At 39.4% G+C, this 25,770-nt stretch overlaps 1 protein-coding gene across 2 annotated transcripts in view; it reads right to left on the reverse strand.

Moving 5' to 3' along the window:
• Window positions 1-80: 80 nt before the first annotated feature.
• Window positions 81-25,770, reverse strand: part of LOC124868942 (phosphoinositide 3-kinase regulatory subunit 6) — a 32,378-nt gene continuing 6,688 nt past the window's right edge. The window contains exons 2-21 of one of the 2 annotated variants that reach the window (XM_047366602.1): window positions 20,339-20,414; window positions 20,099-20,203; window positions 19,616-19,707; window positions 19,352-19,420; window positions 18,896-19,028; window positions 17,728-17,797; window positions 17,394-17,592; window positions 16,584-16,731; window positions 13,457-13,546; window positions 10,956-11,202; window positions 9,915-10,265; window positions 9,056-9,155; window positions 8,375-8,497; window positions 6,991-7,098; window positions 6,780-6,882; window positions 6,082-6,143; window positions 5,796-5,886; window positions 5,628-5,689; window positions 4,369-4,475; window positions 81-4,213 (exon numbers count right to left, since the gene is read on the reverse strand). In XM_047366602.1, the coding sequence (XP_047222558.1) occupies window positions 4,057-4,213; window positions 4,369-4,475; window positions 5,628-5,689; window positions 5,796-5,886; window positions 6,082-6,143; window positions 6,780-6,882; window positions 6,991-7,098; window positions 8,375-8,497; window positions 9,056-9,155; window positions 9,915-10,265; window positions 10,956-11,202; window positions 13,457-13,546; window positions 16,584-16,731; window positions 17,394-17,592; window positions 17,728-17,797; window positions 18,896-19,028; window positions 19,352-19,420; window positions 19,616-19,707; window positions 20,099-20,203; window positions 20,339-20,351 (2,430 nt within the window). In that variant the 5' untranslated portion in view covers window positions 20,352-20,414 and the 3' untranslated portion in view covers window positions 81-4,056. Of the gene's footprint in view, window positions 4,214-4,368; window positions 4,476-5,627; window positions 5,690-5,795; window positions 5,887-6,081; window positions 6,144-6,779; window positions 6,883-6,990; window positions 7,099-8,374; window positions 8,498-9,055; window positions 9,156-9,914; window positions 10,266-10,955; window positions 11,203-13,456; window positions 13,547-16,583; window positions 16,732-17,393; window positions 17,593-17,727; window positions 17,798-18,895; window positions 19,029-19,351; window positions 19,421-19,615; window positions 19,708-20,098; window positions 20,240-20,338; window positions 20,415-25,770 lie in introns of both variants that reach the window. The other variant, XM_047366601.1, reaches the window with a different exon arrangement.

The following is a 25,770-nucleotide window of genomic DNA, read 5'->3' on the forward strand; positions in this document are numbered from 1 at the left end:
CATCTGGTGACCTCTGGTTATAATTACAGCATCCAACTGTTTGCGCCCATTCCCAGTAAATAAACACATAAAACAGAAGCTTTTCTACAAAACCAAATCATTTATTTAGAAAATAACATTCCAAAAGTCTGAATACATCCTTCATTTATAACATAAGGAGAAATTATTGTGCAAAATAAATCATGAATTTCAAACTCATGATTTTCCCCCTGCTAGGCCAGCAGACACACATATCCATGTACTTTAATGATTAATGACTCTTATTCATTCAGCTTGCCCCTTCCAGTTTCTGAGACCTTCAAAGACACATATCACACTTATAAGGGTGCAAATTATACTCCATTATATCCTGTAAAATTAGACACATAAAACAGAAACTAAAAGGGATAGTTGAGCATTTTTAAAGTGAGATTCTGTAAAAATACATAAGCAGTTAATATAGCACCTGCAATATATAAATCTTAGAGTCTAAATCCAGTATGCTAAGAGGGACACAAAGCGGACTTCTACCGTCTAAATAAACTCTGGTCTCCAAAATGCCATATCAATTTATGTGAACATCTCAATAAACATTTAACCCGTTATTGGGCCATTATTTACAGACAAGCAGTTAATTATTTAGACGGAAAATGGTGGCAAGAGGAGGCGCACAAAAAATGACCTTCCTTGTTTGAGACCAAAAAGTTTTAAGCGTTTAAAGAGTAACAGCTTCATTTAAAAGCAGAGTAAATAAAGCAATTATTTAACCTCAATCAGGTAGACCCTATTCAAAAACCATGTCTTGTTCTCAATATGCTTCACACAGGAAGGTCATTGATGAGGGTGCAGCACATACTACCTCCATTTCCTGTATAAATAATGTCCAGCTTCTGCGTAAATTACTGCCCAATATAAACGTGATGAGAGATCACATAAACTGCTGTGACATTTGTGAGATTGGGATTGTTTTGAGATGGAAGTAGTCCATTTGGGTCTTAGCCCCCCTTGGACAAGCTGTTAACTTCAGCTTCAACATCCCAGCTTATCTGTATTTTAATAAATGTAGATAGAAGACAGGTAACTACTGCTGGTAACATATTAACGACTAATAACCCTTCAACACAACCTTGTTTCACTTTAGCATGAAAAACAACAGAACCAGTAATTGTGTCAGATCATGATCATCCCTCTCTGTAAGAAGAGTAATATCTAATGGTAATTATGCATCAATAAGATATTTCTCAGTAATTACAAGTCTGCTATTATGCTTTAAATATGTATTTTACACCATGTTATGTGAGGTCGTTCTGAAAAATGTCTACAGTTACAGCACAGGCTAATGTCAGTCATTTTCACCTTGATAAGAGCTTATTATGTAACAGATGAGAAAGGTATGGATGCCTGAATGGTAGCAGTAAAGATCCTGAGCATCAGGTAAGATAAGAGCAGTAAGAGTACTGGTCCAGCAGGGGGCAGGTCAGGTGAGAGTGCATTCTTGTATCTGTGTGTGTGTGTGTGTGTGTGTATGTACATGAGTGTCTGCGTGTGTCAAGACGGCAATTTAAAGGTAGTGTGTATATAGGCACAGGGTAGGCATGAAGATAAGCTCTTAAAACCTTCTACAGTATGTGATAACTTCATGAAGCTGATTCCCTACAGATGTATAACTAAAACGTCCCAATTACCGACTGAAGTAAAAACACTGATCAGCCACAAAATGAAACCACTGACGGCTAATAAAATCTGATCACAATGTAACGCTGGTATTTTTGTGGACCTTCATGAGGCCATGAAAGCGACTCTCCAAGTAGGATATGTCAAGGTTTAGGAGAATATCAAGAAACGGGTCAAAGTGCCAAATAGAGAAGTTCACAGGTCATTATTCCCTAAGGCCAAGTTGAGTCTCAATTCTTCATTCCAAGTCCAAGTAAAGTACCAAGCCTCTAATGATTGACATTAGCATTGTCTCATCTGATGCAGGCCCTTACACCACATTATGCTTTAAAACATAGGTTCTGAATTCAAATCATTGGGCCTAAGTGAACATATGAACATCTAAAAACTTCATCTTTTTGATTACATGCAATTCAGAGAATTATTTAAAACAATAATAATCTATGTGTACCTCACTGAACATATAAATATGCATTTAATATTAATATAAATCTATTAGACATAAGATTAAACCAGTTCATGTCTGGATTGATCAAGCGGGAAGTGCTTTTATTTTAGAAGGAAGGGAAAAGTCTTTGTAATGAAGGTATTTTAACAATGAGAAAATAAGATATCAGAAGTAAGGTAAGTTTATCTTATGAAAGGACCTACAGTCAGTTAATACAGAGCTCAGTTTGATAGTGATCATTATTGCAAGGCTACAACAACCATGAACAAGTTGTTATGAACCATTACTAGCTCATGGTCTGTGACAGTCCCTGGTGAATAATTCAAACGCACCCTTTAACAGGACTCTGTTTGAGCTGCTGAACGCATCTTACTGTAAATTCTGCCCGATGGAGGCAAAAAAAAAAAAAAAAAAAACGATAAACCCAGAAGCTGCTCTTAACTGCTTTTACTGGGAATTACTGTTAATAAACATCACAGAGAAGCCGTACATATTGTGTAATGTTACCACTGACAACCGTTTTAATATACAACCGTAGCTCAGAGGTGCAAACACTAATCATGTACTCCGATGATCCACTCTTCCCTACTTACTAAATGCCAATTACATGAGACAAAGATTGTTAATGAGACTCAAGTCCCAGAACACGAGCCTAAGTAAAGTCTGCAGTCTTTCAAACATGAGTCCAAGGCTACGATCCAACTGCAGGCAAATGCGATGTTTTCTTTGCCCACATGCGACCCATATCCAACTTTTTCATGGCGGCCCAAATAGCCTGATTTTGATTTTTTTACCTCCAAAAAAATTGTGCCACTTCCATATGTGTTACTAAATCAGATATTCAATGGTTTTCAAAAGCATCCGCAGTCAGAACGGTCATGTCGCAGTTCATCAGATATTTACATTGTTGTCCTGACAGCGAGTACACATCCACACAGACTTCTCTACAGATATAGCAGTCACTGCTCCACTAAAGGCCATCGTTAATAGTTCTCTCTTCTGGCTTAACCTTCATCATCCTGTTATGATGTGGTCATAATATTGCCTGCTTCCACTGCTCAACAACTTGAAAAATAATACACAGACAGACACCCAATTTTGCTTCTGTAAACAGTGTGCTGCTGTGTGACGTCTACATTCTCCTTCTGCGCACGCAGGTCACTTTGGGGTTGTGAACCGCTCAGACTGAATTCTGAAGACGGACGATGATAGTGCGAACCCCCAAGCAACAAAAGAAATCGGACTTCAGCAAAAAAAAATCAGAATTGAGCATCAAGACCTGCTGTGTGAACGGACCCCAAGTAAAGTCTAAAGTCTATGTTGTTGTGACTGAAGTCCAACTTGAGTCTAAATTGCTAACGCTGGTGTTCCTCTCTGGTACCAAGTGCCCTGAAAAAGTGATCAGACTCGGTGTCACTTGATAGAACAAGCACAATACATGATGGCTACACTTCTAACTTCGAAACATAAGTGGTTTTATTGTGGCTGATCAATGTATACTTGGTTAATTCATTGTCTCTGATTGTTTCTCCAGGCAACATTTTTCTTTGCTATTAGGCACTTAAATAATGAATATCTGTCGTCATTAAAGTATACAAAGCAGGTTATTTACAAAGAGAACAATGCTGATCAATCCGGTCCTGCAGCGTGATAAGACTTTCTAACACTAAAATCAGTACACTTGATGAGGCAGTCACTTTGAATTTGATCATAGTACTGTATGTGTTGCTTATTTTATTCTGGATAAAAAAAAATGTCTTTCTCAATCAATGTCAGTAAGAGCCCAGTGACAGATGCAGAACACTTTGAGTCCAGGAGCAGCTCATTAGGTCTGAAAGGTGATTATTTTTTGTTCTTTGAAGCTCGAATCATCAGACGACCATCATTCTCGCTCACAAACTAAGTGAGGAAAAATCTCCTTACTCCTTGATGAAGTGTTGGGTGACTTTGACACATCAGTTGATAATGCCAGCAAATGTGTTGATTGGTAGAGGAAGAGCTTTACTCATGTATTTGCTCAGGCCAGCATCTTTATCTGCATCCAAGCAAAACTTGGACCTCATGGTTTTCTGCACGCAGTAGCCAGGATCCAGACAGGGAGAGACCTCGATGCTACGATGAAAATGTTCAAAACAGAAGGTCAGTTCCAAATTTAATACAAGCGTGCAAAAGGTTTTAATTGGCACCAAAATCTCATTTACACATTTAAAACCACCATCACCTCTGAGTAAAAAAACAAAAAACAAAACAACAGTTGAAGCTGTTACCTCTGCACATGTTTGTAAGTCCTCCGACTGTCTCTGTCAAGCGTGAGAGTAAAAGACCGCCTCTCTAACGTGCGAATCTTAATGTTGCTAGTCCGAATCTTAGATTCCTGTCAGCAACAACAAAAAAACAAAACACATATTAGGTGCTTTAAAACGTTTATGTACAGCACATTGTAAAAGTATCGTACCCCTTAAACTTGTCTGGTTACAACAACATGCTTCTATGTGTTTCGTTGGGACTTTAGGTGATAGACAAACTCAAAGCAGTGCACAACTGTGAAATGGAAGAAAAATGATAAATGGTTTTCAAAGTTTTGACAAATACAAATGTAAAAAGTGTTGCATGTATTTGTATTCAGCCCTCTGAGTGAATGCCTTGTTTCTACACCTTTCACTGCTGTTACAGCTCAGTCATTTGGAGTATGTCTTCACAAGCTATGCAAATCTACATACTGAAATGCTTGCTTAGATTTTTCTTTGCAAAAATACTGAAACTCATTAAGACATAAATTTTAAGGCTTCGACGGGGTTTAGTTTTGGACTTTGACTAGGTCATTCTAACATGTAAATATGCAAATACTCTATTGTAGCTTTGGCTGGTGAACTTCTGGTCCGGTCTCAAGCATGTTCCAGCCACTAACTGTTTTCTTCCACGATTGTCTTTCATTAAACTCTGACCAATTTCCCTTTTCCTGCTGAAGAAATGCAACCCACCATCATGATGCTACCACCATCATGTTTCTTGGGTGTATTGTTGTATAACGCTTTAAACGTCCCCTCATCTTTCTCCCTGACCTGTCTGCTGTGTTCCTTGGTCTTTATGATGCCGTTGGTTCAGTAATGTTCTCTAACAAACCACCTTCATAGAACAGCTGTGTTCATACCGAGAAAGATTGACTGTTTTTTTTTTATAATTAAGTCTTTCTAATTAAAGGCACTTAGCTGCAACAGATTTATTTAGGGGTATCAGAGTAAGAAAGGTTACATCAAAATGCACACCTGAATTTTCAGATCAACATTTTGTACAAAACATTGAAAACCATGTATCATTTCCACTCCACTTCACAATACACTACTGGTTTTGGTCTACCACACATAAAACTCATAAATCCATAAAATCCCAATAAAGTAAAATGATATATTTAGTTGTAATGTGACAACAGGTGTGTAGATTCAAGGAGCACCAATGCTTTTGCAGGGCAACGTATTTAAGTTAATAATATAGTGCTCATCAGTTCAGGGGTTCTGTCTTGACTCACCCCACCCAGGCTTTTTGTCTTTGTTGGAGCTTCATTCAGCATTAGAGTCAAACAGTTCAGATCTACCAAAAGAAAGGTAAGGGATTATCCACAACATTGAGACAAATCCAAAAAGAAATGTTGGTATTTGTGACTGAACATGAAGTACAAGGGAAGCTAATATTGAACCTTCTGCTTCGCTGGAGGGAACGGCATTAATCTGAGCTCCAGATGTTCTGACTGAAATTCCTACGTCAACATCTCGGCCACTTAATGTCACCTGGACGCCATGGGAGGGAATATAGTAGACAAACAAGTAATCATCAGAGCCCATGCATGGAAGCAAAATCCAGGACACAGAGGTCATTACCGATGGAAATTTACCAGCACTTTGTGGTATTTGATAAGGCGTTTGGCAACACCAAAGTTCCCCTGACAGGAATCTTATGAGGAAATTTAAAAAAATGCAGCTCACCTTCTTGTAATTCATAGAGATAACAGCTCCACATATTTCCCCGCAGCTCTTCTTCTGTTTATCTGTTTGAGACAAGCAATAATGTTACATCAATGGATCAGGGCTTGTGGTATGCCAAAACCAACAACCAAGAGAATATGGCACAGATGGAGTCTGGTTTACTTAATGTTTTTGGCTTTTGATATATATGGATTAAGATAAAGTGCACGGTGGCTGCACAGTGGCGCAGTTGGTAGCACTGTTGCCTTGCAGCAAGAAGGTCCTGGGTTCAATTCCTGACCAGGGGTCTTTCTGCATGGAGTGTGCATGTTCTCCCCGTGCATGCGTGGGTTCTCACCGGGTACTCCGGCTTCCTCCCACAGTCCAAAGACATGACTGTTAGGTTAATTGGTCACTCTAAATTGCCCTTAGGTGTGTGAATGAGTGTGTGCATGGTTGTTTGTGTGTTGCCCTGCGATGGACTGGCGACCTGTCCAGGGTGTACCCTGCCTCTTGCCCATAGACTGCTGGAGATAGGCACCAGCTCCCCCGCAACCCACTATGGAATAAGCGGTAGAAAATGACTGACTGACTGACTGACTGACTGGATTAAGATAAAGTGATTAACAAACAGGCACTCAAAATGGTTTAAACTGGCAGAGATACTGTGTCAATTCTGTGGAAAAGCAACAGAAAACACCCATATGTTGTCAAGTCACCTTTAACTGAAGCTGAAATCTGTTTGAATTCTGGGAACTCTATTTCCAGGTGAGTCAGGAACACATCTTCCACTGGATCCTTTGTCATGCTGTTGAATGTAATCTAATAGAAAAGGAAACTTTATTAAAATTAGCAAAGATTTTTTTTTTTTGCCAGAAAGTGCCTTTTGATAGAACTAAATCTAAACATAAAAAAGATAAACATCACTACCTTTACAAAATAGATGGTGAAGTAGATAGGCTGTTGGCCGCTGCGGACATAGTATGCAATGACATCAGAGATGAATGGGTCTTTGGGTCTCTCTGGATTCATTTCTTGCTGAAAGAAACAAAAATCGAGACAAATTAACCAACTACCAAGAAGGCAGTCAATCAACCCACTGAATGAGGACACATGGGAGAGGCTGCTTAGAGCTGACCCGCATGACATAACTGCCTGACTCATTTTACTTCTAATATTCATAGCAGCTTAGAGTTACAGCAAGTAGAACCACAGTATGTACAATTGGGAGTGAGAGACTGCTGTGTTTTTGTTTTTGATCGACTTAACGGCAACTTGTCTGAATCCAAGAGGATGTGTTAGCGGATAGGATCCTTCCATCGAGACGATAAAACAATAGATCTGTTGGAAAACCTTAGCCTGAGGAGGTGGAAAATATACAGTATGAGCTAAAAAAAAGCAAAAGAAAATGGAAAGTGATGGAAGTAGTGGAGACTGCCACCCACTAAAGGTGAGAAAATTGTTTTCTTTCCTAGAGCTGGCAGGACACAATTATGTCAATTTGTTCTTGCAGCTTGTTCCCAACATATCATCTGGGCAGAAATGTTTTTCTTGTGCGGTCTCTAACAACTATTATATATATAAATGCCAGAGTAGGACTGACCTATGTCGACTTCCCAAGAGTTCTGTGCCTGAGTTCACTTGAGTTTAAAGATCTTAGCCAGAAAGAACTTAGTTCTTGTTCTTGTTACCTCAAGAAAAAACTTGTTGCAAAATTCAAAATAGAAAGCAATAATAAAAAATAAAAGAATAAAATAAATAAAAGGAAAGGTTCTTATTTGAGCAACAAGGGTCTGAGTAGCTAAAGGATGCACTGTTTTAGTTTAATCCTCACTTTTACTGAGCATGATATTTCCCTAAAAGACATAACAGAGGCGCCTTGGTTACAAATCACATCACATCTAGACCAGAGCGTGTTTGCCTTTTCCATGATTCCTCACTAAGAGCTTACAGGGGTGTTTCTCTGCCTACTGACTTGTATCATCTCATTTGCATGTTTTTTACTCCATCTGGTGATTATTCTGTTTTTTGTTGGAATAGACAGTTGGGGCAGTGCTTACAGTTCAGCTTTCTTTAGTTGTGGTTTTGGTTAAATCAGCACATTCATTTTCCTCGCAGAAATGATGCGAAGCAACTTCCTGCGTTTGAGCTCGAGAAAAGCACAGCTGTAATGCTGACGGAGTGAAGATGGGGTAATACGACGACATTTTAAACATATGCATTACACATGCTACAAGGTCAACCTAAGAGTGCCCTCTGTAAATCAATCAATCAATCACAATCATTTTTCAATATAAGTTTTATCATGTCATACCAGTTTAGCCAGTTTATGGATCATGCATCCCAAGCTGCTGATATTGCTGTTGTACCATGGATCCACGTTGCTCAAGTAGGAACCAAGAGTGCAGGAATCCCCCATGGACTGACTGAGATTTACCTACAAATAAAAGGACATGAAACTCAAAATCCCTCAAACAGCAAAGAAGGATGATATAAATCACCAGATGTTCTCTTTGTTAGCAGTTTGAAATGTTCCATATGAGAACGACGAAGTTAGAAACTAATGTCTCACGTGAAACTACAGAAAAGCTTTAAGAAAACAGAACTTAAACCAGAAAACAACAGAAGTAGTACGAGGGAGCGGGCCACAACCTAACACTTTTCGTTTTCTCTGAACGAGACATTATAGAGCAGTGTACCACTTCGTCACTTCCACATGATCCTGTTTGCTACAAACAAACACTCAAAGTATGTCTCAGCAACCTGCTTTACAGATTAGCTGAAAGTGGTTCATTTCAGGTTTAGTTAGTATTTCAATATTTTTGTTAAACCTGTGCTAATGTTTAGACAATAAGACAGCTACATAAAACGTCTATGTTAGAGTTAACCCACCGTTAGGACTTGCCCAACGCTCCCCTATGTTTCATGATCCTTGCGTAATTGCTTAGTCTCATTATGTAACTGGCTTTAAGTTAAACCAGGGAGGCTGGCTTACCGTGGCTGGTGAGAGTGGTGGCTGGGGAGGGCAGACAGGGATGTAGTAGAACTGGAGATTGACTTTCATTGTAAGAAAAAGCCGCCGTGCTTCTCTCTTTCTGTAAAAGCCACAGATACATGAGAAGCTTCAGGCTTGCATAGTTCTGACAATTGTGGTAAAACACGTGCTGTGTTTCAGGAAGTAACATTTGCAGTCAAAGAAGTTCTGTTTATTTCTCAAGTTTGTAGAAAAACAGGAAAAGATTTGAGTTCACATCTTCAGTCTAGGATTTACTCCAATCAGGTTCAGTGCGTCTGAGGTCATGTTTCTCATCAAAAATGCATTTGTGCCTTAAACCAGAGGTAGCTATGCCCTCAACTGCTAAACATAACTTTCGTTGCCATTTCTGTAGCATTACAATCATTAACATCTATGTAGTTAAATGGATTTTTATGAAATAGACTAAAAAGTAGCGCTTCTTTTAGAATGATTTTATTTAGAGGTGTCAGAGTAAAAAGAACTGAACACAAACGTATGCCACACTTTTGAGATTTGTTTTATTTGTGAAGAAATTATAAATTTATGCATCAGTTTCCTTTCTCTTCACAGCTATGCACCACTTGGTGTATCACATAAAAGCCCAATAAAACATTTAATTGTGTGAAAAAGTTATCAAAGATATCAATCCTTGGAAACACTTTTGCAAAGCAAACAAAAACGATGTTCCTAAAAATCTGTAAAATAATTTGCTAAATTCTGGAGAGATCATCACATAATTGGAAACATCTCATTTGGCAAAAAATATTTCACCATGGCAACAGCATATTAACATAGTTTTGATGCATGAACAAAAGCCAGTTGTAATAATGCTTCCTACCTGTAGAAGTAATAGGCCTTCGCCAGCCGACCCAGTACCCTGTCATCTCCCATAATGACGATCTTTGCAGTAAAGTATCTCTGCTGCTTGGGGAAGTGATTCTCCATCATGTTGGCCCCAGCTCGCCTCTGCAGAGTGGCCCCTCTTCTTCCCCCCCTCGCTGCATTTCCTCCACCTGCTGCATTTGCGTGGTCCTCCAGTGTGTCTTGCATGAGCACCATGCTGTCCTTGGCTGTCGGTTTCAGTTTGATGCCTCCGCGCCGCAACAGTCGACTCGAGTCTTGATCACTGGGGGAAAGTGAAGATCTAAAGGCACAATCCAGGTTCTGACTGGGATGGGCTCCGGTGCCGCTGCAAGCCAAAAAAGAACAAACTGAATATGGAAAGTGAAATGTACAAACTGACAACTATGGTCTGCTCTAATAAGTAGCGAGAAGAAGAAGCCATCTGCTTGCTAAAAATAACACCTCAGCATGGCTGACTTGTTTCTGGCAGACCAGACCAAAGTGGAGAGGTTTAGTCATAATGAGATCATGACTGAAAGCCAAATAAAGCATCTTTTTCTCTCTAACGTTGACAGTAATGGTGGTGAAACACCAGCTGTTTTTTACCTTGTTCTGCAACCACAGATCACTGGTCACTATATATATAAACTCTTCTGTTTGGAATATTCACAACGTGAACCTTCTTTCAGACAGTAACTCTGCTAACACTAACTGCTTTCTGGCTTAGTTTTTACCTGATGAATGACTGTACAAAAAATGCTGCATTTTGTTTATCTGATTATAAGACCTGGTGAGCATCAATAGACTTGTCCTGATCCAAATACTTCAAATCAAAAATGTGATTTAGTAAATCATTTTGTAAAAGTTTCCTTTCTGTGTGTGAGGATCAATCACTTTCCTCAAGCTATATTAATTCTAATTAAATAAATGTGGCTTATACATCCAGAGAACTAAATAATTTCCTGCAAATTGAATAGCAGAATGTGTCTTAAACATTTACTGAATAAATATGAGATTAAAAACCAATATGATTTACATTTTGCACTGTTCCCATGCTGAACTGATGCTAGGGTTGTCCAGTAAGGATGATGGAGAGAAATCAAAGCTGGAGGGCCAGTCCCTTTCGATCCCACTGTCGTTGGACAAAATAGAGAAGCGAGGCATATCGGCTGACATCAGAGTGCAGGGTGATTCACCCAGCTCAAAGTCCTCCTGTTCTTGGCTGAAGGAGGAGAAGGACTCGGACACGCTATTGGATCGGAACCACTTGGACAGCTCCCGCCCTGTTACAACAAACCAAAAGCACAATGATGGAGGTGTCCAAACTACTCTCTGTGTTTAGTTTCTGGGGCATGAAAAAATATCCATGCCCTTTTTCACATTTTGTGACATTATGACCAGAAACTTTAAAGGGATTTTATGTGATAGACCAACACACAAACTATCGCCTAACTGTGGAGCAGAAGGAAAAGGATTACATTTTTTCCCCCACATTTTTCAGAAATAAAATCTGAAGAGTGTGGAGGAATATTGCCAATACAATATATGGAGAGTCTCTAGACTGTCTCTGCAAATTTTGCCCGTTGTTCTTTGCAAAATACCGTAAGCTTAGTCAGACTGGATGGAGACATGGCAAACGTCAATTTTTAAGCACTGCCACAGATTTTCAGTTGGATTTAGATCTGGACTTTGACTGGGCCATTCTAACACATGATTTGAACTAATCCACTCCAGCTCTGTTTGCATGTTTAGATCCAGCCAGAAATATTCTTCCAGGGTTGTCCTACGCTTAGCTCCATCTACCTTCCAACAGCTAAAGAAGCGCATCCCCACATTATGATGCAGTCATGTTTCACGATGGGGGTTGGTGGGTTCAGGGGGATATGCACTGTTAATGTTATTATTAATGGTCTTAGGGCAAAAAGGGGGTGAATGCAAATACACACGCCACAATTTTTAGATTGTTATTTGTAAAACAATTTGAAAATTATACATTATTTTTATCCCACAACACCTTTATATGTAAGTTAGTGTTGGCCTATCACATCAAATCCCAATAAAATATACTAAAGTCTGTGGCTGCAACATGACGATTCGTTGAATGTCTTATGCATCATGGCAAAACACAGATGTGATCATATTAGTGAGACACAGTCATACAATGCAGCTGAAGGAGTGTCTAAAACTGAAAGAACTTCACCAAGATATAGCACCTGTGATCATCATACACAGAACTTCAGTCGGGTGATGAATTGCTCCCTTTAATTTCGAGAATAAAAACGGTATCATACAGCATGACTTAGTTACAGCCACACTGGTTTAGGTCAACACTGTTGGTTCAGCTTAGAAGACCAATAAATGCTCAGATATTCTCACGGTTTGTTATCAGCACCTTGCAAATGGCCTCAAATGACCTTAGCTCACTCAAATGAATTGACACTATGTGCTGTTAAAAAATATTTTCTGGTCATTAAAATGAAAATGTCTTTAATTAAAGTCAATTTGGGATTGGTAGATTGTTTCCTTGCTGTAAAAATGCTTCTTGGCAATAAATATTTTGCTGTTAAAAAGCCTGATTTCTTTTCTTTTAATGGTGCCACATTTGTAAGATAAATGCATTTGTTACCGACTGTCCGCGGTCATTTATTGGGCGACTGAAGTTAGAAGAAACAAGAAATGTTGGCAGTTTACCAGTGTATTCATTAACCAAACAGCAGCTGCAGTAGTGCAGCGTCAAATTCTTTAAACAGCATTTGTTGCAAGTCAGCCAATGTGTCTGTGTGGGTCCCTATGGCCAAAGCTGATGAGCTTCTGATGGGATGAATTTGGTCCCAAAGATTGGAGACATGAGATTGGTTGTTGGATTTCATCTTTTTTTTTTTTACCGTGTCCTGTCCAGCAGAGTAGCACTCAGAATTGATGTCAGAGTGCCAAGAAGAAGCCCAACAGATTTACTTTCACATGTGGAGCATTACGGCTAACGCTATAATGCTCCGCTTGATATATATAAAACACTTTATTAGAAACTGCTTTGGGATCATTTCAATTGTTATGAACACAGAGACAGAAACAAAAGGAAAAAAAAGGAAGCACGGAAGAGAGAGAGGTCGGGCAAAAAGGAAAAAGGGAAAGAAGGAGAAAGGAATACAAGAAGAAAGAAGAAAAGTGCACGGTACTAATGAATGCAAAATGTATTTGGTGGTAACTGCGCCTACATATAGAACATCTGCGTATCTGTTAACACCTTGATTTCTCTCTGCATTGAGGTTTCCTCAAATGATAAGTCGTGTTTTTCAAGATGCCCCGCCATCGTACTAACACCACCAAAAGCAGTTCAGAATTGGCTGAAAGGATTTGGAAAAGTTTTAAAAGACTCCAAAGTTAAATAAACAGGATTTTCAAGGGGATAAAAATTATTGCCAATAACAACTGTTACAAAAAAAAGAAAATCAACCAAACACAAATGTCCTTACTTTGTGCAATCATTTGTTTTCAATTTCTCGTCTACCTCCCACCACAGCGTATAAAGGCACTCACAGATATCCAGATCCTCTGTCCACAGGTAGAAGCTCATCTCAGGGTTAGGAACAGGGCAGTCACACAGTGGTCCGCCACACAAAGGTTCTTCTGCACACATAGAGGAAGATATAACAATGACAGTTAAAACAAAGCACTGCCCCACATCCACAACTTCCCCTGTTGTCCATCCTTCTGTCTTCCGACCGGAAAGATCTTAGAGCAGGTTCATCGGATGGGTCTCTGACTTGATAACAGCGGGGGGAAGAGTGGAAATAGATATCCGGAAATGCTAATAATACACACAGCTGACTGAACAGCATTGGTCATGGAGGATGCCGCTATGTGTTTGAACTCTGCAGCAGGCTGCGGGTCAGCAGTAACACTATTCCCACTGATATGTCAGGGTAGCAGAGTTTTGTTATGTTACAAAACCGCCCTTCATGGCAGACTGACACTAATGGTGGTGGTCTCTGAGGGTGGGCGGATAAAACTAACAAAATAGGTTAAGTATAAGGATTTAAATGACTGTTTTTTGTGTGGACTGGGGAGCTCGGTTCCAGACAGTCGATGGCTTAGTTTTTAAGATCTGTTACCAGTCAAGGCTGACAGCATCAAAGCATTTAAATGTCATTTAATAATTGCTAAAACAGGTAATGCTGGTTCCAACAGAGAGATGTTGGAAGGGGGGAGATACCCCTGCCAAAAATGGCCAGTTTAGCAGAACAAAACAAGAGCTAGAGGAAATGTGATCTGGTCTGAACTCATCACATTTTCCTTTACTTCTTGTGGATGTTCTGGCCTATTTGAATCTCCTACCCAGTTAAAACCTGGTACAAGGATGTGCTTTTAAAAGGAAGCAAGACAGAGGGGACAGTGTGATACTTAAGGCAATCTTTGCCCAAGAACCTCAGCTGCGCCAACTTACAGTGCCTTGCAAACTATTTATTTCCCTTAAACGTTTTCACATTTTGTCACAATAACATAAAAATGTATTGTATTGGCATTGTATGTGATCGAGCAAAACAAAGGGTTTAACAGAAAAGGAAGAATGATTATCCATATTTTATTTTTACAAATACAATCCTAAAAGTATTCACACCCTTCTAATCTGATATCCCCTAGATATAATCCAGTGCTACTGCCTACCTTAAGCAGCCACCTAACTAGTTCATAGTCTTATGTATAAATACATTTCACTATAATTAAAGGTGTTCTTTGAAAGCCTTAAAGTGTTTTTAGAGAATGCTCATGAACCGACAGCATCATGGAGACCAAGACACACAGCAGGTAGGTCAGGGAGATCACTGTTCAATCCAAGATCTGAAAATGGAGAAAGTACGGCACAACTGCAAATCGACCAAGACATGGCAATTCATATAACCTGATAGGCCAAGCAAGAGAAGCAGCCAAAAGGCCCATGGTAACTCTGGAGGAAGTGCAGAGATCACCAGCTCAGGTGGGAACATCTGTTGACAGGACAATTGTTAGTTGTGATTTCCACACATCTGGCTTTAGTGGAATAATGGAAAGATGGCAACAGGACAGACATTGTTGAAAGAAAGCCACAAGAAGTTCTGTTTCCAGTTTGCCACAAGTCTGAAAGTATGTGAAAGACGATGGTCTGTTCAGATGAGATTAGATGATAGTGAACATTTGTGAAGACGACAACATTGTGTTTCCAGGGTGCTTTTCTTTAGCAGGGACAGGGAATCAGTCCAGAGTTGATGAGAATATGGATGGAGCTAAATACAGGGAAGTCCTGGCAGAAATCCTGTTAGAGGCTGTAAAAGACTTGAGACTGGGAGCGAGCTACAATACAGGTCCAAGTCGAGACCAAAGTCCAATTAGGATGTTGTAGCAAGACTTGGTGTCATGTTCCATTCCACTTCACAATAACAGAATAATTTTTGTTCAGGTTTTATATAAAACTCCCTAAATAAAACACTTCATTTTCTGGTTGTAACCAGACAAGATATGAAAACATTCAAAGAGTACTAAGACATTGTAGCGGCACAATTCAAGCTGAGGCCTCACCTCACAACTTATAAGATGTGAAGGTTCTGGATTGCTTTAGCTTGGAGCCAAACAGGAGCAACAGGAGATTTTATTGTTATTTGTCCCTGAAGGCTCAGGTCCTGCTCCATAAAATGCAGACGTTATACCTGCATGGTGTGTGAGCTTTGAAGAAAAATGTACATCCCATGTTGTCATATTGGAAAAATAAGAACTGCAACTAAAGTTTTTTTCCGTTTCTCCATTTAAATGAAACACTTTCTTAGAAGTACTAGTTCTTAGAAGTGGGCTGCACAGTGGTGTAGTTAGTAGCACTGTTGCCTTGCAGCAAGAAGGTCCTGGGTTCCACTTTCTTTCTGCATGGAGTTTGCATGTTCTCCCCGTGCATGCGTGGGTTCTCACCGGGTACTCCGGCTTCCTCCCAGTCCAAAAACATTACTTTTAGGTTAATTGGTCTCTTTAAATTGCTCTTAGGTGTGTGAATGAGTGTGTGTGCGGTTGTTTGTCCTGTATGTTTGTGTGTTGCCCGGTGATGGATTGGCGACCTGTCCAGGGTGGACCCTGCCTCTCATCCATAGACTGCTGGAGATAGGCACCAGCTACCCCTGACCCACTATGGAATAATTGGTATAGAAGATGAATGAATGCATGACTGAATAAATGAACTTTCTCAGAAGTATCTATCTTTATACTGCCTAATAACTGAAGAAATACAATAATAAAGATACATTATCATAGAGCTAACCTTGCACATGCAGTTGATATGATTTGCTTTTATCCCCATTTCATAACTGAATCACATGTATTTTTAACCAGTTTAATACAAAGTTATTACAATGTTTGGTTTTACTTACAGCAAAATATTACCAGGATATCAGGATTAAAGCACATTTTCATACATTACTATAATGTATGCTAGAACTGTAGATTACACAAGCAAAGTATTACCACTATCTTCGGTCAGCTTCTATTTGTTGTCTTAATTGTAGTTACATAACCGGCTGTAAAGTGGTTTTGGCATTCACAGATATTTAATCAAACCAGCAAGCTAGTTGATGACTCAGAGTCAACAGAGCAGTGATGACAGAAAAGCTGCACCTTGCTTTGTACTTCCTCACCACAGAGCTCTTACCTGCATTAGAATCAGAGATGATCTCGCTGTACAGCTGCTGAAGACGGCTGCTCAGTGTTCCGCCTTCACCTCGGTAGCCCTCCTCCACGCACTGCTCAAGAGTTGCCAAGACTTCCTGAAAGTACGGCTCAACTTCCTGACCCATGTCCTGTCCCACAACACACACAAACAAACGGCCATGGTTAGACAGAGGGATGGAAAATGGAAAATAAGCATGAACAAAGTATGTATCTATAACGATCAGTCAAAATGTTCATATGTCTGCTACTGAGTGTGTCCTGTGTCAGGATCAGCGCTAGGAACAACACACCCTTAGTGAAGATGAGGCAGCAAAAACGGATGTGCTCACCAGAACATATAACCAAACCTAATGGAACAAGTCGTCTTGGGTTAGCATTTTGACTCTTAAGAAGCACGTAGTTAGTACAACTTGACATTGACCATGAACCCTGTATAGCAAGGTGTTGTGTCTCTTTGTGAGCAGAGAACAGCTGAATAATCTGTATCAGCAACCTGCTGCTTTCCATCTTAAAGGCTTTACTTTGCTTACTTTCCTGAAATAAAGAACTGGTTCTGGTTTCACTGAGGATTCCAGCCAATCAAGTGAGTTAAGCACCCAATCAGAGCAGAAATTGAAACAAAGTGCTTTAAGAGCTAGAAGGTCAGAGAGCAAAGAAAGGTGTTTCAAGCTGTAAAGTCACCTAAACAGAACAGGAACGAGAGCACAAAGTATATAAGAACAATGAGAAAACTTGAGAACTGTGAAAGAAAGGCAAAAACTGAGAACATTTAAGTTGCAAAGCCACTGACCCTGAGGGCCTGAGCCAGTTTTGAACCGTGGCATTGCTCTGGTCCTAAAGCCGCCTGTAAGGTGTGCTGAACGACGCTGCGCATGTGTTCTAGCTGACTCTGAAATCCAGCCGAAGCCGAGGCAGACACTTCAAAGTCCTCCATTATGGCGGGTATCATGGAACCAGAGAAGATGTCTGGATCAGCCAACACAAAAACCCTGCAGGTAATGTATGATACTGAGTTATACAGTTACTACATCATGAGTTGTAGAAGGAAAAAAATGATATAGACTTTTGGTTTCCTTAGAGCAGTGGTGCGGGTTTGGTAAGTCGAGTATTGAATGATAACTCACCTCTCTTGAAAGGGATAGTGCTCATTTTTTAGCTTCTGCTCTGCTGTGATCATCCTCTGGTACATCAGACCTGTCGATCAAACTAGCATTTAATAACTTGTTGAAGCTGCAACCTCCTAACCATATCATAGTCAAGTTCTGAAGCAACTATAATTCACATTTATCTGCTTTGATAAACAGGGTTTATCAAAGTCTCTGTCTTTCATTTTTAATGCAGTGCTTCGATTTAAATACTACAAACAAATCAACAATGAAGGGTTAGAGAGGGGGTGTGCAACCTGCGGCTCTGGAGCCACAACTGGCTCTTTGGACCTTCCACAGTGGCTCTTAATAACCTATGTTGTCTTAAAGCCGCTTCGTTAGTCTTTGTTTCTTGAAGCAGTTAGTTAACAAGTTAAAGAGACAGAGGAAGCTTAATAAGCTATTAAAAAGGCCATTTTTAATGACACATTGGGACCTGCCCGCGGCTGTGAAAGGGCGAGAGAGAGAAACAAGCATTGTATATAGGAGTATTATCATGTAGAGCTTTTAACTTGTTATGTTTAACTTAAATGTTTGCAGCCATTTGGAAATCTCAGGAAAATACATACTTACACAATGATAATTACATGTAGTGTTCCTATTTACATTAAATGCTAATAAAAGCTGCTAAAAACAGTTAAAATGTCCCCTCTGTAATCATGTTTGTCTTGCATTTAAAATGGTGAAACCCTGTTTTACAGGGACTGCTCTTCAGTACGCACACGGAGTGACGTTGCCTCTGCTTCTAATATAATTAAATAATAAACGGTGATACCAGACATGCTGGAAATCAAACATTTTGAAAGCTGATCATAAATCTTCCTTTAATAATGAAAAGAAATCAGAATCAGAGCTTTAGAAAAACCACAGATCACAAACGGGACAGAACATTCTGGTTGGTGCATCTGTAATTAGGTAGTTTTGTTAATGTGTTTGAGTTTGAAGTTGTTGCCCAATGTTTTTCTCAATTCTGCCATCACCCTTCTGCTGTTTTCTCATCATTTGACAGTTGTCAGTCTGACCTTTATTTCTGATGTGCTGAAACTAAAGTATTGATGATTTTCTGAGCAGCATCTGATTCATGATCTGGACGATCAGTGGTGTTTTACAACTAACAGATGCATTTGGAAAAGATCACGCTCACTACCTGGGATGAAGCGTTCAGTTTTTATTTGTCTTGTGTAGCTGAGGCCCACGGTGCAAAAAGGATGGGGATAGGTCAGTAGCTTCTTACAAAAGTCATACACGCGTTTGTACAGCTCATCTGGGATGTAGGCTGTCTGAAATGACAAAACAAACACAAACTTTATGAGTTAATGAGTAACGGTGTAAACCAGGGTAAATGATAAATATCTCATTGGTTGTAAAGCACATTTCAACTTTATGTGCTAAATGGCAGCATTTTAGGTTACAACTTCCTTGTTGGTGTTTGTTTCAGGAAAGAGTGCATTCTTCTTGCTCAGTACTAGTGTGGCCTTTGGAAAAACTGCAAATAGCATAAAAATGTGGGTGTATTCCAATAAAGAGGCATTAAGTTGAATATATCCAGGGAACAAAGTAGGAACAAGGAAGTGTGGTGCAGCTTTTCATAGAAAGGCTGTACCTGAATTATGGCGTGCATCAGTGTGTGGAGCAGAGGAATGATGGATTGGCGAGAATCCCATCTTTCAGCCTGAGGACAAACAGGCACAGATGACATATAAATGTAACTAAAATAAATATATTTAATTGCTGTTCCCACAGTGACTAAAGTTTTCTTCCTCTCTAAAAGTGCAAGCTCCAGAAATTTTAGAACCCACCAAAGTCAAACACCTCACTGTAAATACTAATAAGTATTTCCGTTCAAACAGGAATCTGAGAAGTGTACCTTTTCGAGCTCCTTTATCAGCACCCTTAGCAGAGATAAGCTGTTGGCAGGGTTGTTTTGAACCTTCTTATGAAGTGTCCATCTCAGCATTCCTGCACACAAACACACGCTGCAAGCACTAAACAAACACACTGATGGTCTATCACTTCGGTGTATTGTATCGCTGATCTAAATGGGTCTGATGACTAACAACACAACAGCTTTCACTCTACTGATACGGCTATATTCTACAGGAAGAGTCATCCTGGTAGGTAAATGTCTGTCCATAGAGGGGAAGATTATGAGGTGCAAACATTAAGGGAAGAAAACAAGACAGAGACAAAAAACCTCAGCAGAAATGATCATAGCAGCATAATATTATGTTCATATACTGAATCCCTATTAAAAATAAAGCTACATTTTGTTTTAAAATGGGTAAAGCCTTATACGTTGTTACAAAATAAATATACCAATGTTGATTATTTTCATTTTACTATATCCTACCTTTGTTACACCAGTCTGGGCTCTGCTGTGGGTCGGTAAGACGGGGCAGCACAGCCTGGAGGCTTCGGTACAGTTCTGACTCAGGAACCGTAGGGGAGCAGTCACCTGACAAGAAAGGCAAGACTTCGCATGAAGCTTTGTCTTACAATAACAAATTTAATGTTAAACAAAATTACATAAATAACCAGTTAATATGTACACATGCTGGATTTAAGAAGGAACCTCAGTTGTAACCTTTACCTGTTGTTTCCATGCTGCTCAAGCTATCCCAGTGGGCCAAGTTGGTCAGGTCTCACGCACATTTTGGGCCAATCAGCTGCGAAAACAACATGTAAGGAAGTGTTAACTCTATTCTGTCATGCCTGTGATAACGCACCACGTTCTCTGCCTCCTCTAAAAACAGCATCGTTTGGACTGGTGACAAGTTCTTTCCCTTTCTTAGCTCACTAAAGAGTGTATGATGACATGGAAATTATGTCTGCACCTATTGAAAGCACCTATCTGTGGTGCTTATATAACATCGCATCTCTTGCATGTTTCTCTACATGACACACATATAAGGGCTTTATTTCTTCTTTGAGTGGTTCGCTAAAGTTCAGGTCAGACGTTTGCTAGCACTAAGCATGGACATGTATCTCATATTATTTTAGCCTAACATGGAAGATTTGAACCATTCTTTTAGATTCACAATGACTTTTAAAAACACCAGCAATCCTGAGCGACGGTACGCGCTGTGCAGGCGAAGGGTGTGAGCAGAGCATATACAAGCGTGGTTGACTAAGACATTTTTCCTGGCTCTGATTGGTTGTTTCTGACCAGGAGCGTTGTATTTCTGCAAACGGCTGAAGGACCACTGGGAAGAGCCAGAGGAGCTTGAATTGTTTTCAGATGATCTGTCTCATATTCTGCTGTGAGGACAAAGTGACAGTTTTAACAAATATATAAAAATACATTTTTTACAAAAGTTACCTGCTACAGCTTTAATTTAGAAATGGAAAAATGGAGGTAGTCTTTCTTCTACTGACAGTGAAAGAGACACTTGTAATGATGTCAACAACGCTGTGCTAGCATTTGTAGGCACAGTGTTCATTTGGTTTGAAAGCCTCACCTTGACTCTTCCAAGAATAATTGAATTAGTTATGGCCAAACAACTAAATCATTGTCTTGCCTGAGCTTAACACTTTTCTCCAACAGACATTTGGCTTCTTCTAATGCACCCCCTCAGTGGAATGTAACACTAGGGCTCCTACAGCACAGCTTTCAGTTTATAGAAGCTTATGAAAGTCTTGGTGGTTCCTGGTTTGATCCTAAACATCTTAAGCAGTTTTCTATCTTAAAGTGACAGCTTCATCCCAAAGACACATCAACACTGCTTTTGGAAAGGAAAACAAAATTAGGAATTTTAACAGTAATATAGGTTTCTTTTTTTTTTCTTTTCTATTATCAACAGTATTTAGGAGTGTTAGTATCTGTAAAAGTTCTTGGTATCGAGGGTAACGGGAGGCCAATCTATGCTCCGAACATAATTTTGGCAGCTGGAACATAAATTAATGGTACTTGAAATATTATAGCCCAACAATAATCAAAGGAGTAAAACTGCAATGATAATTGTGACTGGAATTATGACATAACTCTAAAAGACAGCAACATCTTCAAATGGCTTGACAATTCTGAAACAAGAATGCTCAAACACCCAGCAAGAAACATGCCAGGGGCTTGATGATTTCTAAAAAAAAGTATATGTTTGATGTTACTCAGTACTGTCAACGTAACGAGGAACATTTAGCAAAATATTAGTTGAGGAGTATGTATTTACAATTGTGTTCAAAATAATAGCAGCGTGTTAAAAAAAGGTCAGAGGATTGGACTGGTCACTCCATAACGTTAATCTTTTTGGTCCGGAACCAAGGAACTGCTCGGTTACTGCTGTGCCTGGGGTCCTCATCTTAACACATATTTGAGGCATACGTTATTATGAGCTTTTCAAATATTTTCATGTATTCAAACTGTTCCATCACCCTCAATATGCGATGGACAGGGCCAGCACCACGGTACGAGAAACATGCCCCACAACATGATGCATAAGCAACTTCACAGTGTCCTCTGGGTTTATTTTAGCATCTGGGGGTTATATGACAAATTAACTGTGGCCCCGAGACTGAAAAAGAGCAGTCTTTCTTTCATCTGCCAATAAAATGTTGCTCAACTTCTCCTTAGGCCAGCCACGATGTGTTTTGGCAGGCTTTAACCCTTTCAGCAGATGTTTTTTTTCCACAATGACACTTTGTAGGGCGCTTTTTGCTGAGTTTGGCTTTACATAGATATCTGCTAAAATAGTTAACACTAAACACAGGTAACTGCAGACCTTCTCTGATATCCCAAAGTTGAACATTGATTGAGCTTTTGCCATTTTGGCTGTTCTTTGATCCATTTGGCTTGAAGGTTTACAGGTTTTCTGGTTTCATCTACGTCTTTCAGGGATTGGTGTACATTTTCAAGTATTTGAGTTCATTTCAACTGAGCAGCCTTTTATCTTTCTGCACTAATTTCTACAAAAAACTGTTTAATCAAAGTACGCTGTTTTGTTTAGACTGTCTGGAAGAACCCATTTTACTCAGAGGAATAACCAGCATGTACAACATTGCCTGCCTTTGTCTTTAAATACACCCACTTGACAACAGTTTCTCACTAAATGAATGAGCTCACTGACTGAACACTGATTCTACACTGCTATATGATGAACACACCTCTTTCAATGAATGACTCAGTTAAATAGAATCAGAACCATTTATGTTATGACAGTTGGGTATAATAGATTGTTGTTGCTTTCCTACACCTAATAGTACATTATTTGCCTTTCAGCTGCTAATATAAAGTCGACTGTATTTGTACATTGAAATGTTATTGCAGTCTATGCTATATAATCTCAACCTGATGTTTAGATTCAATCTTCTCACTAGAACTGCATGTCTAAGTTAAAGTTCAACAGTTGCAGATGATCTAATGTCAATAGAGAACCTTTCCGTAAGTACCACCTCTTCCAAAATAGGCCGAATGTTTTTAATATGCTCACTAACATCACTATCTAGTAACTCAGTGTTATAAAACTGTTGTTTGCTCTTATATCCAGAGTGTGTTCCACTGAAAAAAACAAGTTTATAAAAAGTTATATTCATATTTTTTGGATCTCACAAAACCTTCCTAGGTACAACCAGCCTTTTTGTCACCACACACTCCAAAGTGTTTGACATCTAAATAAGGACACCAGGTTAATGGCCACCTACACAAATACCTTTACACACATAGCAGCATTTTGGCTACTCCTCCTCCAAAGAGGTGCTACAATGTGCTCCTATAAATAAAAACATTGCGCCTACTTCAACCACTCAGTTTATCCCAAGACCCACGCCGGTTAATGAGTCACAAATCAAACACCCACAACAAAATTTCACATGCTGCATGTAATAATACTGATTTGTCTTATCAGGAAGGTACTAATTACTGCAGTTGTATTAAATATAACTGACTAATGTTACAGCTAAAAGACACATGTAGTCTTCTGTAATAAATTTACATCCAAGGATAGTTCTGATATACAGAGCGTAGGGAATTAAACCTACTATTGGCATTTCCTAAAGTTCCTTAACCCATCTGCTTTGCAAACTAATTAAATCTAGATGCATTACATGTACCTAAACAGTCAAACATAACATAATAAGTGTAAATTAGAGCTGGGCGATATATCGAGATTTTAAAACTATCGAGATTTTTTTTAAAGAGTTATAACATGAGAGTATATCGTTTATATCAAAATGGTCTACATTGCATATTAATTGTTCTTTTAGATCTGCCAATTCTTCTGTCTTCTTCCTCATATGTCTGTGTGGAATTTCCCACTGCCCTTCCTCCCTCACACTGAAGACAAATCACCTCTCCCCACTGCATCATCTAGCGGCTACTAAGCTAGAAAGTTTAGCATGCTAAAGCAGCCACGAGATGGAAGGTGAGGATGACAGCACAGGAGAGGATATCGGAGAGCATCTTGTGAGCAAAAAGAAAAACAACGGTTCACTCATTTGGAGATGGTTCGGATTCAAAGAGAATGCCAAAAGCAAGTCCCGACAAAAAGCTCGAGCACTACAAATCTTTTCCACCATTTAAAACATCACTATCAAAAAGAATATGAAGAGTGTGTTAAACTGTGTGCTGCAGCTCAGACTGTGAAGCCCTCCCAGCCTCCGGCACCGAAACAAACCACGTTATAAAACTCATACACCCCTGCTGTGCCTTATGAGCGAAAACGTGACCAGGGGCTTGAGATCACTAAAGCTGTTAATTGCACAGCTGTGTATTGTGTTTTGTTATGATGGAGAAGAGCATAAAAGCACATTTTATTTGAGGAAGATTATTATTTTAATATTTGCCAGTAGATTGTTTTTGAGCCATTTCTTATGTACACCTACAGCTGTTTAATAAATGTGTCTGCATCTGGGACAAAGCTTTGACCCAGAAGTATACTAAAATTTATAAAAAATTATTTTGAGATATATATCGTATTACGCCATTCAGCTTAAACATATCGAGATATTATTTTTGGTTCATATCGCCCAGCCCTTGTGTAAATGTTGTTTAAATGGAAAATAAAAAAGGAAAATTGTTGGCTTTGAAAACGGACAAAAACAGTTTGACAATAGCAAGTTACAGAACAGCAGCAACCCATGAGGCAAAAAAGTTACCAAGACCTGACAAACCGTTACTCACTTTGTTTCATCTGAACTATTCACTACCCGTCCATTCCCACACTACAGAACCTGGACTGAAACCAACATGTATGCCATACAGAGCCGGACTGAGAATGAATGGTACCACGGTCAGTTCATTTCCTCTATTATAAAGAACATGTGGGTTCAGCAGACGATGACAACTGTCAGTGTACCATTAGGAGGTGGGTGGCGGGGGGTTGATTTGGGCAAATGGAATTTAGAGTATACTGTCTTTATTTAGCTATTTCTCCCTTACACACACAACTTGTTGTTCCTTTGAGAACAGAACAAATGAGTTACCTTTGTACTGTGTAAGAAAAGCTGCAGTCCAACAGAATTAAGATCAATCTCTTTTAGTAGGAGAGTGTAGACAGCCAGACCACGGGTTTCCGGTTGCCATATGTTGATTCACTTTGTCTCAGTGCTTTGTTAGCTGTTGCCTCTTACTTGTTACCCAATGTATCTTACAACTAAATATGTTACGTTTTCCTTTTCTTCGTTTACTACTTGCAAGCCGTTATTCGAAAAATCGGGCGAAGCATGCGCATGCGTCAGTGATTCCATCAGCATGCACTGACTACATGTTAATCTTGAAAAACAGAAACTGTTAATACAGTGCAGAAGCTGACATGCACAGCACTTCCGTTCTGTCTAAATGAGTGGGCAGATGACGCTCTATATTTAGACGGACACCAAAAGATGCTCAACCTGAGATGGAGCTACGGTAAACATAGACCCAAAATTAGATCCATCACACTATTCACAGCATTTTAAGACTCAAGCCAGGCAACTATTAAACTTGACTGGTATGAATGGAATCTTTGTTTGCAGCCCAAGTGCTCGGGTGTGTTACTCTTACCCTAAGTAGTGTCCTAATCCTAAACTAAGCTCATTACTCACACATACCGG

The sequence above is a fragment of the Girardinichthys multiradiatus genome, chromosome 5 (assembly GCF_021462225.1).
Source record: "Girardinichthys multiradiatus isolate DD_20200921_A chromosome 5, DD_fGirMul_XY1, whole genome shotgun sequence".
Taxonomy (NCBI): domain Eukaryota; kingdom Metazoa; phylum Chordata; class Actinopteri; order Cyprinodontiformes; family Goodeidae; genus Girardinichthys; species Girardinichthys multiradiatus.